The 20,235-nt window shown below is 46.2% G+C and overlaps 1 protein-coding gene across 4 annotated transcripts in view; it reads left to right on the forward strand.

The window, feature by feature from the left end:
* Dpp6 (dipeptidyl peptidase like 6) overlaps nt 1–20,235 on the forward strand; it is an 877,415-nt gene that overhangs the window by 676,781 nt on the left and 180,399 nt on the right. For all 4 annotated transcript variants that reach the window (XM_032907169.1, XM_032907171.1, XM_032907168.1 and 1 more), the window contains exon 6: nt 10,832–10,884. In XM_032907169.1, coding sequence (XP_032763060.1) covers nt 10,832–10,884 — 53 coding nt within the window. The remainder of the gene's footprint in view (nt 1–10,831; nt 10,885–20,235) is intronic.

Consider the following 20,235-nt stretch of genomic DNA (forward strand, 5'->3'; position numbering starts at 1 on the left):
TGTGTGCGTGTGTGTGTGTGCTTGTGTCTGTGAGTGTGTGTGTGTGTGTGTGTGCAGCGTCGTGTTGCATGACCTCCTTTTCTCTTCTGAACATTTCTATGGGGGCCCCTTTCTCTTGTTCCTGCGCGCTCACTGATCGTCAGTCCATCCCTCTGACAGACTTGCTTCACTTGACCATCAGCAGTTTAGCTGTCAGGCCTCTTCCAACATGCAGCCCTCACCTTTGTGAGACTTGACAGTAAACTATCTTGCCTGTGACTCTCGCTGTCTCTTTACGTGGTATTTAAAATCCAAGCTCACACAAGTGAGGTTCATCCTCTGCCACAGTGGCTCTGGTTTCCCTCTAGAGAAGGAATCACGTCCTTCCTTGTGTTACGGATGGCTCGCATAGTTAACCATGCCCAGGACTAACGGACACTTGGTGGTCAAAGCTTTTGTTAGCCCCAGCTTCCACCTCATAGGATTTGTAAGTGGTGCAACAGTGAGTCATGCTCATTCCACCTTGGCCAGGTAAGTGAGGTCTTTTTGCTAGGAGACAGTTCAGGTAAATAACAGACATTGCTATAAACTCACACGGGTCACTGTCCCTCAATAGCTTAGGAGCTGGGAAGGAGTGGACGCCATCTTGTTTATATCTGATATGAAGAAAAAACCTTCTACACACCAGAAGCCACAGATGCTTATAAAATGAAAGGGCACTGAGGAGGGAAGGTGGGAAGTAGGAAGAGAGGGACAGAGAAGAAATACACCTTGAAGCTCTGCGGATCACCCAGAGAGATACTCTATGCCTTGTTTCTAGAACTCTCCTTTTACTTCCTGGTCTCATAGACATTCCTGAGAAGTGCTGCTGTACCACCCCTCAAACGACATCCCCAGACAGCAACTGCCCTTGTCACTGCCTGTGAGACTTGGTCTAGTAACATCTACGTGCCATCACGTGCACATTGCTTTCTAAACATTAAGACTTGTATTTTGAGATGGCTGGAGAGTCACTCCACCTTCTTCCATGGGACAATGCAAAAGACCTTCAAGTGGACTCTGAAACCCCCTCCAGAACTGTGACCCATCGTTTCTGACCATTACAAGTTACCCTATCTGTGGAATTCCGTTACAGCAGAGCAAAACAGACTGAAATGCCCCTACAACCAAGACAGAATGGGGGACAAGGGCAACCATGGAGCTGGTCACAAATACCACGTTGTCATTTCAGAATGTTGTAGGCAGCACCACACAGAAGTTCCTCTGAAGACTGGCTTTCCATTTACAGAATTCCCTCCATTTCTACCCTAGTTGTTGCCTGTTCCATCGGTACCTTGCATCATTCGATGACATCTCATGCCTCTGGAAGGCAGCTAAACCTCACATGTAGACAGGTGTCTGGGCAGTTTCAGCTGAGCTGTTATAAATGATGCTTCTGTAGTCATTCATGAAGAGTTGTATATGTATATGTGTGTACATATATGTGTGTAAATATGTATATATTATACACATATATGTTTATATAAATTCATATAAAATATTTATATAAGTATATGTATTTTATATATAATGTACCTAATTTTATTATATATATGTATATAATATACTAAATTTTATTTTTAATGTGCGTTGGTGTAAGGGTGTCAGGTCTCATGAGAATTGAGTTGCAGTTTCGAGCTGCCATGTGGGCACTGAAATTGAACCCAGGTCCTCTGGAAGAGCAGTGTTCTTAACTGCTGTGCCTTCTATTCAGCCCTCATAAAGGACTTTTTATGTGACTCGGTTTCATTTCTATGTGATGTGTCTAAGAATTTTGTTTCTGCAATGTCTTCTGAACTCCACAGCAGCCATGGTTTCCTATACAAGACCTTGGTCTGGGGATCAAGTCAGTTAGCATTCAATATGAAAACGGGGGGCTCATGGGCTGAGTAGATGCTGACAGCTGATGATTTCTTGGGCAGAGAGAATCAGAATGAGTGTGGTCCTCGGCCTGTCAACCATGTTCCGCAGATAGAGCCGCACCCTTGAATAGACGGGCAATACATATATTGATATGTACGTATACATATACAGAACTAGTAGGATGTAAAAGAAAAAGGAGGGCATGAAGTTGAGAGAAGGGAGGGTGCGGATGTGTCAGATACAGTGTAGGGACATATGAAAATCTCATTACAGTCATGTGTGTTTTAGAAAATCATGTGAAGGAGGACAATGAAAAAAGAAGTTACATAGTACTGACCATGGAAAAAGAACTCGGTTTCTGGATCACATGGTGAATAGACATTTAGCTTCCAAAGGAAGCACCAGCGCCCATTGCCCCCCTCCACCTGTGTATGTCTCTGCCTGCCCCTCAGTGTTACTCCTGCTACTGTGAGGTAGCAGACAAGGCATGGCCACTATGGCCGTCTTCCAAAGGCCATGTCAGTGTGTAGAGTAATCATTCACACACCTCTGGCCCTCAGAGGTTGTTAAGAAGTTGAGTGTGACAGAGACATGAGAACCCTCTAGGTGGGTTTCATAAAGTAGGACATGCCTTGGGTGCTAAGGTCACCTGGAGTTCCCCTTTAGCAAGGGACGGCCATAACTTAAATATACATTCCCCAGGGCCTTTCAGTGTTTCTCTTGAGAGAGATTTAGGGTGAGAAATACCTAGCCAGGTCTCAGAATGCTTAGCTTCCTGTTCATCTTTGCCATTAACAGAGTTCTGAGGCTAATGGCTGCCTTCACCTATTAAATAATAAAAGAATAAGTGCAGTTTAATCTTTAGGGAGCATCTTGGTGGGTGGTCCTCCCTGTTATACCTACTTATTCTGTGAGTGGCCAATGATATATGATTGCCAATAGTAGTGGGAGAAGTCTTTGGAGCACCCAAAGTCATGTTAGTGTATGACTTCCATACTTGGCTAAATCCTTGATTTTGCTATTGTAGGCACATCTAAATCTTTCTTAAATGAGCATTAATTCTGTATCAGATTTAAAAATACATTATAAATTCATTCTCTCTCTTCTGCCTTTTGTGGTGACTATATATTCATGTTGGGTGTCCTAGTTAATTTTCACCATCAACTTCCCATAGCTTAGAGTCACCTGAGAAAGGGATCTTTGTTGGAGGACTGCCTAGATCAAACCGGTGTGTGGGCATGTCTGTAAGGACTGCCTTGATTGTTGGTTAACATGGATGAGACCAGCTGTGAGCATTTCCTAGCAGGCGGTCCTGGGCAATACGAGGAGGCTATGTAAGCATGAGCCAGGGAGCAAGGCAGCAAGCAGCATTCCTTCATGGTTTCTGCCTCAACTTCATACTTGAGTCCTCCCTGATTTCCATCCGTGATGGACCATGACCTGGAAGCATAAGCCAAATAAACCCTTTGTTCCCCGAGTTTCTTTGGGTTATGGTGTTTACCACAGCAACAGAATGAAGCTAGAACGGTGTGTACCATTTTAGCATCTATAAGTGTGTGCTTTTTCTGTGTTCTCCTTAAGCACATTCACAATGCTGTGTGACATCACTACAATCTGTGCTGTGTGACAGCACCATCTAGGAATAGAATGTTTTCACCATCTCCAATGAGAACTCTCTAGGCATTAGACAGTAACTCTTCTTGCCCTTACTTCCAGCCTTGGGTGCTAATTCAGATACTGTTTTTTTCCATGTATTTATTATCTGAGGGGTGAGGTGCACATGCCTGTGTGTCTGACTGTTGACACTGTCCTCTCTTACTCTGTCTACTCCTCTGAGACAGTTCTTCCTTTATCTGGGGTCCTTGTTTTTTCAGCCAGACTGTGTTCTGTGTGCAGCAATTATCTTCTGTGACTCTTAGCATAGCATATACCCTTTAAGTTTTTACTGCTGTCCATCCCTTCCTTTCTCTGCCCCTCCCCACGCTTCCTTTCTCCCCTTCTTCTTTTCTTCTTTCTTTCTTTTTTTTTCTTTTATGATCCAAGAGATTGAACCCAGGCTTTACATATGCTACATGTGCTACTAAGTTATATCCTAATTCTCCATTTCATATTTTTTAATTTAGTTTTTAAGATTCTTTTTACATTTATTTTATATGTATTAGTGTGCACCTGATTATATGTCTATGTACCATATGCATGTAGTGCCTGTGTAGACAAGTAGAGAAGAATATCATATCCCCTAAGACTAGAGTTTCAGACAGTTGTGAGCCACCTCGTGGGAACTAAGAATTGAGACAGGGTTCCCCAGAAAAACTTCTAGTGCTCTCAACCTCTGAACCATCTTTCCAGCCCTCTCCAATTCCAGTTTTAAAGTTCACATCTCCTCCCAGAGACTTTTAAAGAGATGTAGGCTGGCTGCAAGCTTCCTGAGATGCAGCCCAGAGAATCTAGACTTGATTGCAGCAGAGTCGTGAAAGACCCAGTGCCTCTGGGTTTTGGAGCATCAAGCTTTTTGTGAGGCAGGGACCTGTTTTCTGACCTCCATCTGTCCCTCTGGAGGCTACGGGCCTTGGGCAGGTTGCTCCATGAACCCTCCAGATTGTCAGCACGAGTCGATTTCCCAAACGTGCCTGGCTCTGGATGCTCAGGAGCCTATAATAGCTCACAGCAGTTGTCGAATGTGTTCCTTCTTAGTTTGTTCCCTGGGAGACCTTCATTCAAGCCTCAGGAAAGGCTCAGGCATCACCTTTCTAAACTGATTTCTTTGCTCCCAGTATCTTTTCAGATTGAGTTTGGTCACGCCTGGATGCGCACAGGGAATTGGTTCAGGGTTATCAGAATACCAAATCCCCACAGGCTAATGTCTCCAATGTACAAAGGTGTGGGAGGATTTTTAGATGACCTATGCAAGAACTACTCAGGTTCCTTAGAACATTGCAAAGGTTAATTTTGATTTTCAACTTGACACAACCTAGAATCTCACAAAGGTAATTTCAATAGAGGATTGTGTAGTTCAGGTTGTCCTGTGAGCTTGTCTATGGAGGATTGTCTTGAATGTTCCTTAATAAGTGAAGACCTAGGCTAAAAGTGGGTGGCACCACTCCCTGGGTTGGGGTCATGAACTGTGTAGGAATAGAAAAACACTGAGCAAGCATATATTCATGCTCATTCTGCTCAGGACTAGCTGCTCAAGTCCCTGCCTTGATTTCACCACAGTGGACAGCACCATGGAACTGTCAGAAGAATAAACCTAACCTCCCTTAATGTTGCTTTCGTTAGTAATTTAATCACAGCGACAGACACACATTTAGAACAGCCATCCATCCCCAAATGACCTAAAATGCCTACTGTAATGGTGAATGAATTGGTATTTTATTACATTGTTTGGGGCAATGACCTGAGAAATCACCACCTGTGTGTTCCACCCATGCATACATGTCTTCTGACTGCGTTTGGTTGAATCTGTGGATATGGTGGAGTACACTGTGTGATGTAACAACACTCAAGTGTCTACAGAATAGATATGAAGGAAGTTCTAAAAGTCCTTCTGTTCTCAGGTTGTAAGGTCAGATTCAAAAGAATTCAAGGGAATATGACGCACAAACTCTCACAGTCATAGGCTTGGGAGGAAGGAAGCGGGCATGGGCACCAGCAGATCCCCCCGACTATCAGAGAGTAACTGCCTCCAAAAGCGGTGAATGTGATCGGGTTCTTGTAAGCAGAGCTGGACTTCAGTAGCTAATCAATGGCGCCTGTGGACTCCAGGCTTGATTGACTACATACACATTCCCAGATATATGTAAAAGTGAATAGTGGTCCATGACAATGAACAAGCTGAGGAAGATGACCTCACTTGGCCCTAGTGAATTAAGAGTCCACCGTGGTTTGTGGTAGGTAGGGGCATGTCACTGCAAGCCTTGTAGGGGGACAATCCTTACAAGTATCTTCCAGCTGCTAGTGGTTGGTGACACCTGGTGGTTCTTGGCATTTTCTATATGCACCATTGAGACCTCCCTCTTCCCACCTGGTAATTCCTGTGACTCTCCATGTCCTCTTCTCTCTCTCTCTCTCTCTCTCTCTCTCTCTCTCTCTCTCTCTCTCTCTCTGTCTCCCCCCCCGTGTGTGTGTGTGTGTGTGTGTGTGTGTGTATGTCTGAGAATGAAAAAAAACCACAACCTGGCCCACAGTCACTGCCTTTACCTTGCTTGACACGTGATCTCTCTCTACTATTCATTGCTCGTGTACCAGGACAGCCCAACTGCAATCTTCTGGGAATTCTCTTGTCTCTGGCTCCTATCTCATCAAGGGAGTGCAGGAATTACAGGTGTATGTTATGATATTCAGCTTAACAAAGGTTCTGAGGATTCAAACCCAGGTCCTCAGGCTTGTGAGACAAGTGTCACTGAGCCACTGTTGCCCCTCCCTTTGTCCTTTCTAGAAACACTGAAGTCAAAGTGGATGCGCACCCTCCCTAACAACCTTACTTCACTTAATTCCTATATAGAAACAGTTTTCAAATATGGCAGTGGTAAGGGATTCACAATATGGGTTTCACAGTTCAGGGGAAAATAGTTTGATATACAGTTCCTGGATAAACTGACAAAAACCAACTAAAGCCATTTTGGTCATGACATATAGTCAGGTGCTAGGAACATCTGGCCTCTCTGAGTGTGTATACACATGTGTAAAACCCTCCTGTTTCACAGAATACACTTCCCCTGTGCTGTGGTATTTTCTATGATGCTGTCTCATCCCCTAGTCCTCATTAAGTGACCTACTTCATCCATTTCTTGATCCAGATGTTGACACACACCTTTCTCCAGCTGATCATCAAATGCATTGACCGGTGTTCACTGTCCCATCTTACCAGGAAATGTCTCAAATATAGACCTTAGCACTTGAGAGAAAAATCAGTGCTATTAAGTACTTTTACTGTAGACTCAGTGGTGATTTCCAGGTGGCTGGAAGACTCACAATGGGCTCCATGTCTGTAGAGAGAGCCACCAATGGCTCTAGATATACAGAGAATATGGGTCTCTCATAAAGTAGTTCTGACTGGCAGAGATGGTGTGGATGATGAGAGAGCGTCTCCAATGTTGTTGTTGTAGAGATAGCCTTAGGTGTGCATGTAGACCCCAAGCTCAAACTCTCTACCTTCTACATTGTCACACCTTGGACCACTTGGTTTGTTGCTCTGAGACTCCATTTCCTCATTTGAAAAAGACAAGAAAGGCTGCTCCAATGACAGCTGCGGTGGTTTGGATAAAAAAGTGGTCAGAGTGGCCCCCATAGGCTCATATGTTTGAATGTTTGGTCCAAGTTGGTCCAACCGTTTGGAAAATATTAGGAGGTGTGGCCATGTTGAAGGAGGTGTGCCACTGGGAGTGGGCTTTGAGGTTTCAAAAGCCCATGCCCTCCCCAGGGTGACCTCTCTACTTCAGGCTTCTAGATCAGATGAGCATGTCTGCGACCTGCTGCCGTGTCACCTGTCACGATGCTCAAAACTAAAGCTCTCAATCGCCAATAAACTCTTCATTTTATATCATGTCTTGGCCATGGTGTTTTGTCATAGCCGTTGAAAGGTAATTAAGACAGATGTCATGAAGGTCAAGTTAAGGAATACAGAAGGGTGTTTAAGTCCTTACAGGATATTGGGAGTGTGTGTGTGTGTGTGTGTGTGTGTGTGTGTGTGTGTGTGTGTGTGTGTGCGTGTTTGCCCTCTACATGGCCTTTGCTATGGGAGATGTGTGCAGGAGACAAAGAAGACAGACAGACAGCAAGAAAAACAATGTTGTGTTCTCAGGGAAAATTAGGCATGAGTCAACAGAAAGTTCTGGCAGAACAGCACCACAGAACAGCAGTGCAGTAGGGAGGCAGCCACCAGGGGGAGGACAAGCATGGCCCACCAAGGGCAGAACAAGGCCCATGAGCACCCTGGGGAGAAGGCAGGACACAGCTATGGAAGGCTTTCTCTTGGCCCCTCCCCTTTTTCCTAGTCATTCTTTGATTGACGTCACTTGTACCCAGAAGAGCCTCAGACCTCAGTCAGACACATTCATTAGAGTTGCAATGTCCCAGTGAAGACGAGAGGAAAAAGACACACTTAGGCATCTTTGCTAGAGTATAATAGTTATCCCTCTCTTTTCCAGGTATTTTATGTCCGTTCCCATTGTGTAGTTTTCCTCAGCAGTGCAGATGTAGAGTTGAAAATGGAAAGCTTTCCCTTTGCGTTTTTCTCACATAGTCTTTGTTGAGGTGTTTTCTGTTAGTCTCTCAACTCTTGCTGCTTCCACTAGAGCGCATCTGCAGGGCAAGATTTCAGTGTCGTTTGGTGGCTTATTGAAAGAGGACTGCAAAGAAAAATCAATCAAGGGATGAGTTTCTGTCATTGGTCCTAAGTAGGAAAAAGAGCCTGTTTTGCATTATATATGTACAGGGCATTTTCATATTTCTTCACCTGTTGCTATCTTAGATTTTTCAGTTGACAATATGAACTTGGGCTCATAATAAAGAGCTGATGAGTATTGCTAGTTGTTTCTAAGCAGATCAGTGTCTACCTAGCCACTGCCATCCCAAAGGCCAGCCTGGGTCCCACCTGCCTGGTTGGCACTAAAGCACTGTTTTTATCTCTAAATCTTTCTCTTTTTCTGAGTGATTCCATGTCCACAATGATGGAACAGAAGTTGGTTCCTTTGGAGGCTCACTTCCATCAGCAGCCACCACACATCGCCCCATGTAGTGCATTCTACATCCCCTGTCTTCCTTCGCCTGCACCCCTTTCCTACTATGTGAAAGGTTTCTGCTTTGGGATTAAAGGGGAACAGTAAGTGTGGGGCACCAGGGGCCTCCCCATGGAGATCTCTGGCCCGGCTAGGTGCATGGGTTCAGGCGAGGGGGACAGCCTAGGCAGGGAAGGGGAACTGCTTCTTCTGCGCCCCCTACTGGTGCTGCTTCTTGGTGCTGCTTCTTTCTGCTGCCACTGCCACTTCAGTTACTAGGGCTGGGTTGAGCCAGCAGGAGACTGACTAGCCAGCGAGGAGTGCAGGGAAGCTTCGGGTGGCTATTTTGGGAGAGCAGAGCTCTTCCCCAAGCAGCAGTGTTACAACTCCTAAGACAGAAGCTCTCAATGATGAAGTAATTCCGGCACACCGTTAATCCTTCTGAACACAGTTCTTACATACAGATTTTGGATGGGTCAGTGGCTGGCAGTAGATACATCCTATTGGTTTGGCCTGAGAGCTTGGGAAGACCCCATTTACATATTTGGAGGCATGGTCCTGCTTCTATGATTGATCTATCTTGAGCCTACATGACCTGTGATCATGTCCTCACCTGTGGAGGAGGGGCTTGGGGCATTGCACTATGTGACTGATTTGCCTACAGGGGACTGTGAGTGTCTGCAGCTACATGAGAAGGCCCTGATCTCCTGGGAGGCTGGGAATGCACCTGCCGCCCCTAAGGGTCCCCCAGGGATTCAACCTATCTTGACCAAGAATCAGGGTACCTTTTACAGCCTGCCACCCTACAAGACATTGCATTAGCATACTGACAGACAGACAGCAGCATGACAAGGGCTATGATGACATTCAAGCCCACCAGGCAAAGTGGGGTCCATTTTTGCAGGTCTCAAAGGAAGGGCGATATTTTCAGGCCACTTGATTGATAAGTGGTCTGCAGCCAGGCCGTCTCTGATTCCTGGACAAGAGGTGTGGGAAGCATCCTGGGGAAGGAATGTGTGACTCTGAGGATGGGGTGAAAGGTACATTTAGTTAAGGTATACACATTATTAAGGTGTTCCTTTTATTTAAATTGGGGATATCCCACTATCCCCCTGATGTCCTGGAGTCTGACAACTTGAGTCTATAAACTTTCATGGTGCAGGACAGAATGAGAACTTTTTCTCCTCTGTTTTCTGGAATCCAGAAACCTGGGGAGTATCTTAGGGGCTAAACATTCATAGTCTCAGTGGACTTGCCAGCTCCTCTACAGCATCCATGAGACAGAGGCTGTTGCAGACGGGCAAGGCCTGATCAGCCCATAGCTAAAAACCTATCTGTATCCTCAAAAAGTTGCCGTTATGTGCTAGCTGCTGGGCACCCCTTTGCCCAGGGCATCTGCCCTCGTGAGTCTCTGGGTGCAAGATGGAGGTGAAATGATGTTTCTCTTTACTCTAGAGATGATACCAGATCCCCTTACAAGGAAGGGGCTCTGCAGAGAGCCGGGCAGGGCAGGCTCACATGTCCTCAGCTTCTGTGTCCCCTTTCTCTTAGGCATCCCTTTGAATTCTCTTTACTGTTCATAGGCTTGGAAATACTCTCCTGCCTCAGGAGATCGAGAGAGACTTCTGAAATCTGGGGGCTCGAGAAGTTTAGAAACTGTTTGTTTCCTAGTCTCTCTGTTTTAAATGCCAGCTGTTTCTGACCCCCCCTCTTGCAGTGTGCCCTAGCTTACCACTCTCTGAAGCCAGAAGATGTCCATCAAGTTGCACAGGAGGTAGACAGTGTGCCCTACCTTGCCTCCAGTTCCTTGCTTCTTTTTGCAGGCACAGCATTGAGGCCCCAAAGGAGCCCTAGCCATACTTTGCTAGAACTTCAGAACTTCAAAGGTCTTTTTGTCCTGCAGGGCTTTCTTACCATATCGGGTGAGCTCCAGTGACCATGTGCCCTCATTAGTTCTGTGCTGGATTAGTTTAAATGGAAATACAGACTCCTAATTTAATCAGTAACTAGGTAACCATGGAGATAATGTCAAGCCTCTGGCTGCCTGATAAACCTGGTGAAATGGTCAAAGTAATGCAGACAGGGCCTGCAAATCGTCAACAAGGCTTTGCCAGCAGCAGGCCTCTGCATAAGCTGCCTGTGGCCTTTGGTGCTTATTAGGATTCAGACATTTGAGAACCAGGAACCCCAGGCTTTGTCTCAACGCTGGCTTTTCCTCTTCTCTCTTGCAGGTATACCAGCACTCCCACACTGGATATTATGTTCTGAGCAAAATTCCTCACGGGTAAGATGGTTCTTTCTTGTTCTCTCCCTTGGAAATCTGCAGAACAAAGTTAGAGAACATTAGGCTCTCCCTGGCCCTCAGGGCAGGAAGAGTGCCCCACAGAATGGGAAAGCCCCAGAGCTCTCCCTTTGACGACAGATCTAAGTTAGCAGAGGTCACTTCGTCCAGCAGCAGACACCTCTGTGAAGCTGCCTCCTCTTCCTGCTCTGTCTCTGTGGAGCTCGACCACTTGTGCCTCCTCACGGGTATACATAGCCCATGGGAACCCACTCTCCAGGGTTCTCTCCTCACTTCCAGGAAGGAAGCCTCTTACTTCTACACATGACTTCAGAAACAAAGCTTTGTGGCACAGCATGGACACTGCAGTCATAGATCCCGCAATGCATTGACACAGGAAAGTCAATGAACCAGTCAGTCTTGGCCATGAGTAGAAAGAGCTGGCTCTGTGCAGCAGCCCAAGGCATGGTGTGCACTGTGGCTTATGCTCTTCCCTGGTGTAATTGTGTTCCCAGAAGCAAATTCTCAGTGCTTTTGACCAGACCACCCAGCTTCATGCTGTTGCGTGACCTTGAATAATACTGCTAAGCCTACCTGGTCTTGAAAAAGTGCATAAGCCAGGGACACAGCTCAGTTGTCAAATTACTTCTGTGGTATTAATGAAGCCCTGAGTTTAATCCTAGCATTGCATAAACCTGGCACGATGACACAGACCTGTAATCTTAACAATTGGAACACGGAGGCAGGAGGATTGGGAGTTCAAAGTCATTCTCAGTTACACATACTTTTGCAGTCAGCCTGTGCTACTTTGCGACCCTGCGTAAAAACTATGAAGTACATGGCTTGCAGTCCAAGGGTGCACATGAGAGGGAAAGTGGGACCAGGGGTGTTTGCAGGTTTTCAGTTCCAGGTGGGCACATCTCATTAATTACCCATTGCCTTGTCATTGAGCACCACAGGGCACCAGTAAGGTTTGGTGAAGTGTTTGCTTCAGATTAAGAGCCAGCATCTGTACTGACCTTAGGAAGCAGGAGTGATTGTGGTGTTTCTCCCTCCCCCCCCCCTACTTCTCCCTCTGCCCCTCCCATCCCGGAGTCTCCATCATTTTTTTCTGGGCATCTTGGTCCCGAGTTCCCGTTGTCTCTTCCGTTCCCTCCATGCTCTCTCTACCACAAAGCACTGAGAAGGATAGATTCTCAGGGTGTGTTCTGGAAGAGATAGATCTGAGCTGTCAGCCTTGTCCTGCAGCTTCTGCAAATGTTGAGTTGAGACAACATTTCCCCAGCAAATTTCAATAAACAGCAGGAGCTGATAAACCACATTGTTCTGGAAGAGCTTTAGCCACAGTGTGAGTGTTTATCAGCGCTGCAGTCTGTTTTCCTCTAAGCTTAGCTAGAATGCCAGCACGTCCTTAGGAAAAAAAACCGTGGTGGAAATAACTTCATGTGCACTTCAGACAAAGAGGTGCCTGTGTGGGGATAAAGAACAAATGTGTTTGCAGGGTCTGTTGGCTTCTTCACAGTATTAAACCAAAGAAACTGAAAGTGACTGGACATGGAGAGAACGTGCCTGTAGTGTGGGGAAAGAGGTTAAGAGAACTTGCTGCTCTTCCAGAAGACTGGACTTCAGTTCCCAGCTCCAGGGCATCCAGCTTCCTCTTCCGGCTTCTGTGGGCACCTGTCCTTTGCATATACACACATAGACACCTATGTACACACAATCTAAAACAATAAAATAAATCTTTTTTTTTTTTTTGGTTCTTTTTTTCGGAGCTGGGGACCGAACCCAGGGCCTTGCGCTTCCTAGGCAAGCGCTCTACCACTGAGCTAAATCCCCAACCCCTTAAAATAAATCTTTTAAAAGCCACTATTCGCAGAATCTTTCCTTAAAGCATATCGCAGTAGAAACTCAGATGCGGCTCAGGAGATAGGAGTCACCCTACTTACCTTAAAGCAGACAACATCCTCAGAGGTCACAGCACCCATGGATAAACTGGTGCCTTGAGACTCATCCCCTACTCTGGAAGCAATGGATGTGAAGGACGTGCTGGATGTTTCGTTCCGTCTTACATAAATTTATAAAACTCAAGTTTCCACACACAGTTTGCACCTGACATAATTAAGATTTCACTGCGTCTAGGAGGATTTAGGAGAAATGGATTCCAAGAGTACGAGTTTTAGGGAAAGCAGCTCGCAAGTCTAAGGGTGATGGAGAAGGCCAAGCTCTGGGCTTATCCACTAACAGCCTTGCTATCTACCATTTACTTCCTACATGAGCCCAACACTCGTGTGTGTGTGTGTGTGTGTGTGTGTGTGTGTGTGTGTGTGTGTGTGTGTGTTGTGGGTACACATGTGTGAGAGTGTATGTGTGTGTGCACATGTGTGAGCGTGCATGTGGAGGCCAGAAATCAATTTCAGCCACTGTGTACCTTGTATTTTTTTTTTCTTTTTTCTTTTTTTCGGAGCTGGGGACCGAACCCAGGGCCTTGCGCCTGCTAGGCAAGCGCTCTACCACTGAGCTAAATCCCCAACCCCCACTTGTATTCTTGAGACAAGGTCGCCTACTGTCTTGCCAGGTAGGCAGTGAACCCCAGAGATGTGCCCGTCTCTCCAGCCTTGCTCTTGCAAGCCTGCAGGACCATGCCCAGTTGTTTTTAAACAGGGTTCTAGGGATCCAGCTAAGATTCTCAGGTTTACAAAAGTAAGCGCTTTCCCGACCGAAGCCTCTCCCCAGAGTCCAGGTATTTGGAACTGAAGAGAGTTGTAATGTCCGCACTGTGCTCCATGTCTTGACCCCTGAACCTGAGGTAAATGTTAAGCTGTAGGCATTCTTATCAGCGTGAAAAAGTGAGAACCCAGAGAGGCTGAGTCACCTGTGGCACCTCACGGCTGGGATCTCAGTGTAGGGCTGGCTGGTTCCTAATGTCACCCCTTTGGAGGAATTCAAAGGCAGGTCTGATGTCACCCTGCAAAACAGAGATATCCGCTCTCCAGCGCTGCCAGCATCCTGCCCTGTCTTCACTTCAGCCCACTCTGGGACTGGAGGTTGTCGCTCTGTCTTCCCAAACCTTCTCTGCTTTGTCCTAAGATCCCTGGTGGGCATTCAGGCACTAGTCAGTTTCCAGTGCTGTAGGAGCCTCATCTGGGTTGTTGATACGGGCATCTCTGAATTAAGCCACCTTTCAGCCTGCAGCTTTTGCAACCTCAACTTTCAAAAGACCCCTTTACCCTCCAGCAGGTGGCAGGGAACGACACAGCCCAGGATCTTTGGCCTATGTTCCAAGTAGGTTCTAATAGAAGGTGAACACATTTACCTTATAAAATCCAAAATATCTCTATTAAAATATTTAAGTTTACATAATTCATGTATAAAATACATTGTTCTTTATGTTTAGGGGGAATTAATTTATTTTTAATGTATGTGGATGTTCGCCAGCATTTATATGTGTGCACCATGCCTAGTACCCTTGGAGGTCAGAAGGCCCCAGATCTTCTGGACCTGGAGTTACAGTTAGCACCAATAGATAAATAGATGTAAGTGCTGAGAACCACCCTGGAGTTCTCTGCAAGAGGAGCCAGTGCTGTTAACCACTGAGCCATCTCTCCAGCCCTTAGTTTTATTGTGTTTTGTTTTATTTATTTATTTTTGAGAGTGTCTTGTATAGCCCAAGTTGGCCATGAGCTTTCTACACAGCCGCCATCTTGAATTTACAAAGCTCCTGATTTCCCTACCTTCTAAGTGCTAGGGTGACAGGGGTTCACTGTGCTGGGATAAGTTACCCTTAATAATTCTGAGGATGCAGATCTCTGCTTTTCCCACAAATTCCCACATTTCCTTCCAGCATTGTCACCCAGAGACCATCCCAACTTCAGTATGGAAGGCTCTGTCCTTTACAATGTGAAATTTCAGCTAGCCACAGAAGAGTCAAATGAGTGTCAGTGCCCGCTAATTCTTAGTGTCCTTCCTAATTCAGAAACAGAGGGGATGAGGGTGCCTTACTGTCTCTGCTTTGTTGCACATCTCTGCTCCATGTGGTTAGCTTGTGTGCTTTGGACCTGTGTTGCTGGAGTCAGGCAGAACTGATGTAGCGAAAGCGACAGTGGGGGTTTCAGACAGCTGGGCCCACATTTATCTAGCATCCCAGTGCCTGGGCAGGTCTGTGTGTCTTTCACTTACCAAGATCTTTAAAGACTTTATTCTTGAAGGGCATAGGCCTTTTACTCACAGTGTTTACTTAAATAGAAATAAAGGTTAACATAGCATATTTCACTAGAAGTTTTTATGTCAGAATTTCCACTAAATAAGGCAACTTTCTACAGTGGATATTAGCCACACGATATTCTCTACTTGGGATTAGTTATGCTGAGGCTAGAGAGATGGCTCAGTGGTCAAGAGCACACGCTACTATCCTAAAGGACCTGAGTTCGGTTCCCAGCACCCACATTGGGAGGCTCATAACCATCTGTTAACACAGCTTCAAGGGATCTGATGCCCTCTTCTGGCATTGCTGGGAACTTGTACTTGTTGCTTGTAATTCTAAAATGCCACGCTAGTTCCTTCTAGAGAGCTCTCTGCCCGAGCTCTTTCAACCTCTCAAGGCTAGTTCCACCACGCTGCCAATGACCACCCTAGTCTCACTCAGCCCCATGCTATTCAGCCACTCACCTGCTAGCTACTCAAGATCCCAGCTATTCAGAGAATAGCTGCAGCCATGTTGTGCTGCTTCCCAAGACCACTGCCCGTTCCTCTGGCTGGCTCTGCCACACACACATGCTGCTCTGCCATGCGGTCCTCCTGAGAATGCCTGGATCTTGTTCCACAGACTTTCCACCCCAACCCCCAACCCCCAACCCCCGTGGCCAGCTCTGCAGACAGCCAACAATTGCTACGTGGCTGCACCCTCTCCCTTGACCACCTGAATCGTTTCAAATGGAAAACACCAGACCACTTTAACATTTAAAATCAACCAGATGACACAATCTATTGTCCTAACCTCATCAGCTATCCTAGGTTGGAATTCTTCTGGTGGTAGAGGCCACCACTAGGTCTAACCTGAACTAACCAGGCTACATGGTGCCCATCTCCCTGGCTGAAAAGGACTTCCTTCTCTATCGTGTCCCCCTCTTCCTCTCTGAGACCCAGAAAACCCACCTCCATATCTTTGCCCAGCGATTAGCTTCTGCCATCTTTATTTAGCCAATCAGACAATTGGGGAAACTCCCCGTACATGGATTCACTTGCACATAACCACACGGAGACACATAAGAAAAGCAAATAGTCATTTTTGAAAAAGAATAGTTAGCTATGTTTTCAAACAAGTTTTAGTACAATTTGTCTCTTCAACATTTTTCTGTCATGATGCTTTCCTTGAATTTGGACTTAGTCCTTTTAAAAGTGTGTGTGTGTGTGTGTGTGTGTGTGTGTGTGTGTGTGTGTGTGTGTGTGTGTACCAAAAAGGGAGAGGAACAGAGGGGAAGGGAAGGGAGACAGAAGAAGAGGGAGAGGAGGGAGAGGAAGAAGGAGGGAGAGAGAGAGAGAGAGAGGGAGAGAGAGAGAGAGAGAGAGAGAGAGAGAGAGAGAGAGAGAGAGAACAGCGAGGGTAATTAGGTCATCCTGACAATCCCTTGAAGAAACAAAAAGACCAACTGATACTACAACAGAAATAAGTTCAATAAAGTTGGGCAGCCCCCTCACCAGGAAGCAGTGGCACTTTGGGGGGTCTGACAAACTGAACAGTAATATAGAGTGAAGGCTAAAATGTGTATCAGAGGAATTACTTAGATGATGGGCTGTGGATAGCAGCATCCTAACTTTGCTCAAGTACAAAGCCTATATTGCTTTAGAATTGGAGTTGACTTTTTTTAAACTATGATGTATTCAAGAAGATTGTAGGTCCTTCTGCTTGGAGGCTCTCTCTCTCCCTTTGTAGACTAGGGTGCACACGGACTTTATTTAGGAAGTGGGTACCAGGAGGAGAGCAGTCTTCCCTAGAGAGTATGTAGCAGCTCACAGAAGCTCTTTAGTGACAAAAATTGTAAGGCCAGCCCTCAACCCACTGGCTAGCCAAGCTCTGCTTTCTTCTCATAAGTCTTGATTTCCAAATTTATGGAGACAGGGTGGGGGAGAATAATGTCCACTCCCCGCCCCCCCCCGGCTTCTGTAGAACTAAAGACAAGAAACACAGTACAGCTCAGAAAAAATACTTGTTGGAATTCTACATTATCATTAACACTGCAATGAGCAACAGAGCTCAGATGGGGGCATTGTTTTGGGTCATCTGTTAATCTTTGAGACAGGGTCTCACAGTGTAGTCCAAGCTATCCTTGAACTCATCATCCTCCTATCTCAGCCTCAGTGAAGGATGCTACCACATCCAGGCTTGGCTGCTGTGCTTGAGAACTTAAAATTTTGTTTGAACAGAGATACCAATCTGTGTATCTCTATGACAAAGGAACTCCAAGTATGGTCTTGATTCTGATACACAAAGCTTCCTTCCAAATCAAGAGAGAAGAGAGAGAGCTGTGTGCAACTCAAGGTGAAGTGGGTTTTCTTATAGTTTATTCTACTCAATAAGCCATGAAGAGGTGTTTGGGGCCTAGTAAGGTCATTGTCAAGTTTGGCTTCTACAGGGAGTCCGTGCTGGCCGGAAGGAGCGAGTGCACAGCCATGGTATGTGGAGAGCTACAGAGTTGGGTGAATTGTAGGGTTGCTTGGAGAATGAGTAACTTGAACCCAGCCTGGTGTGGTTTCTCTGCATGATAAGAGCAGTCCAGAGATGTTGAGCATAAGAGAGATGGTATAAGCTCTTAGCAAGACTTAGCCCTTCTGCATGGGGTTGATGAAGTACAGTGCAGATGAGAGGGTCACATCCAGTTAAGGGTTTGCATGTAGTGTGGGGTCCTGCAGACGTGGACCATGGGAGGGATCAGTGGTATGAAGGTCAAACACATTGTGCCTTGAATGGGTGGCTGCTTTTCTCTTGGAAAATGAAGACAGATGTTAAGTGTTCGTGTCTCATGGCCTCCTAAATAGTCCTTGGTGACCTGTCCCCAGTTATGAGTTAAGCCTACTGCATGGGAAAACCAGGTCTAGCAAGTTTAGGAAAGCACATGGAGAAGTCTCAGCACCCAGGTAGGTCTGCTCCTCTGAAGCTCGGCGTGTTTCCTTTCTGAAGATTCCTTGTCTCTGGGACCGACCGTGTACACACTCTAGCTTTGCAAAGTGAGTAACCACTAAGGCTTCCAGAAACTGCATCACTAGAGTACTCCTGCCCTTAGAGAAGAGCTACTAACATGAAAGCCAACAGAAAAGATAGTCTTTAAATGGCATGCATTGGAGGAGAGGCCTACCGGGATTTCCAGGACCGTGGACAGCTCACACTCCTTGAACCACAGACTCTGCTTCTCCCTCCTCCCTAGCCAGCCACCACACCTGTGTGAGCAGAAAGAGAGTCTGCTGCTCTGCACACAGTTACTCCACTCAGACCTATATGTTAATGAGGTCATCTGAAGTGTGTGCCCTCGTCTATAGAAAGCACTGCGGGCTCTATAGGGTCACATGCATTCTTAAGGCAGCTTTCCAGGTCTGCCTACTCTCGCCTTTCCCTCGGGCGCCACCTAGTGGGACGTAATCTTAAGCCTGCATTTCAGATTCTTACCACTGGGATCCTGTTAGAAGTCCGTGTGTCCCTGAATGCTGGCATTGAAGGCTCTCTTATGACAATGGACATGATGATCCCCATTGCTTTGAGCTCCCAAAACCTTGACTTCCAGCCTTTATAGAGGTAACCTGGAAATGTAAGCTAAAACCAACGCCCTTTCCCTTAAAAAAGTCAGTGTGTCAAATGCTGTACTTTCTCCTCTGGGCTGTTGATCACTTTCTAGTGTGAGGAGTCACCTGCTAGGTTTTAAGTTGTGCAAAATCAGAGGCATGTGTATGTCTGTCTCCTGGGAGAGAGCTGTATGTGTCCCCAAAGCCACCTCTCCAAAGATCTGGCTGCAGATCAGTGCTACTCTGCGTCAGGCTGATGTCCCAGGATGGCCACATTTAGAAAATGCATGCTATGATCACAACAATACAACTGAGTGCCAAGCAAGTGCTGGGCACACAGTGGAAGGCCGCATGCCTCTGGCTAGCTGTTGTAGTTCATATTGCTGTAGACACGTTCCTTTTCTTTTCAGTGCTTTGGACTATTCCTAGCAGAAGACTAGAGATATTCTCTCTCTCTCTCTCTCTCTCTCTCTCTCTCTCTCTCTCTCTCTCTCTCTCTCTGTGTGTGTGTGTGTGTGTGTGTGTGTGTGTGTGTGTGTGTGTGTGTCCATCCAATAGCATCCATATTTCGGCACTGGCTTAGAGTAAATATGAAGGACAGCCTTGACCAAGATGGAGGCAGTGAGAGCACCATCTATGTAGAAGATGGGTTGAGGTGAGGAAAGAGCTCATCACACAGACTCACACTGACTGCAGCACAATTTGCCTATAGCAGAATTCACCCTCTCTGATTGCACCTTCAGAGGTTGGCTCAATAGATAAATCACCCACGGCCAAGGTGAGAACATTTGCATCACCCCAAAGTGCCACATACCCCTCCACCCTCTGGTTTGTCCTGGCACCCACCATGTCATCTGTCCTCCCCTTTGCTTTGATGTTGCTATTGGAACAGAGTTTCGATCTGTATCCTAGACTGTCCTGGAAATTGCTTTTTAGTCTGGGCTGGCCTCATACTCACAATGATGATCCTCCTGCCTCAGCCTCCTAGGTGTGAGGACTGCTAGCATGAGCCATATGCCTGACTCCCTCTGCCTCTCTAGCATGTGTGCACATGGAGTTATACCATGTGTGTCTTACTCCTTTCCTGGAGGAGATTCCTTCTTTGAGATTCCCATGTTGGAGAAGATACCTGTGTCCCATTGTGTGTTACCCAATTTTCATTCATACAACCTCTGGTTGACATCTAAGTTGTTCTGTTATGAGTGAGTCTTCTCTGACTGTTTGCATGTGGACATATGTCTTCTTTTCTCTTGGGTAAATGCCTGCAAGTAGACCAGCTGGGATATATAATTAATATATGGTTAATTTGATAAAAAAAAAATTTCCAGTGTTATTCAAAGCAGCTGTACCAGTTAGAGTTCACACACACACACACACACACACACACACACACACACACACACACACACACACACCTTCCTTTCAATGCATAGTTCTTTAACCTTCTGCCCTCCACCTGGTCTTTGCTTAGTTCGAGGATGTTCCAGGGTCCTGGTAATCACTCTGTACACAGCTTAGAACCTCTGGCTGTGTGTATACAGAGCTATACTCCCAACACACCAATGCAAACCTTCATCCTTCTTC

Source organism: Rattus rattus, chromosome 6, assembly GCF_011064425.1.
Source record: "Rattus rattus isolate New Zealand chromosome 6, Rrattus_CSIRO_v1, whole genome shotgun sequence".
NCBI lineage: Eukaryota > Metazoa > Chordata > Mammalia > Rodentia > Muridae > Rattus > Rattus rattus.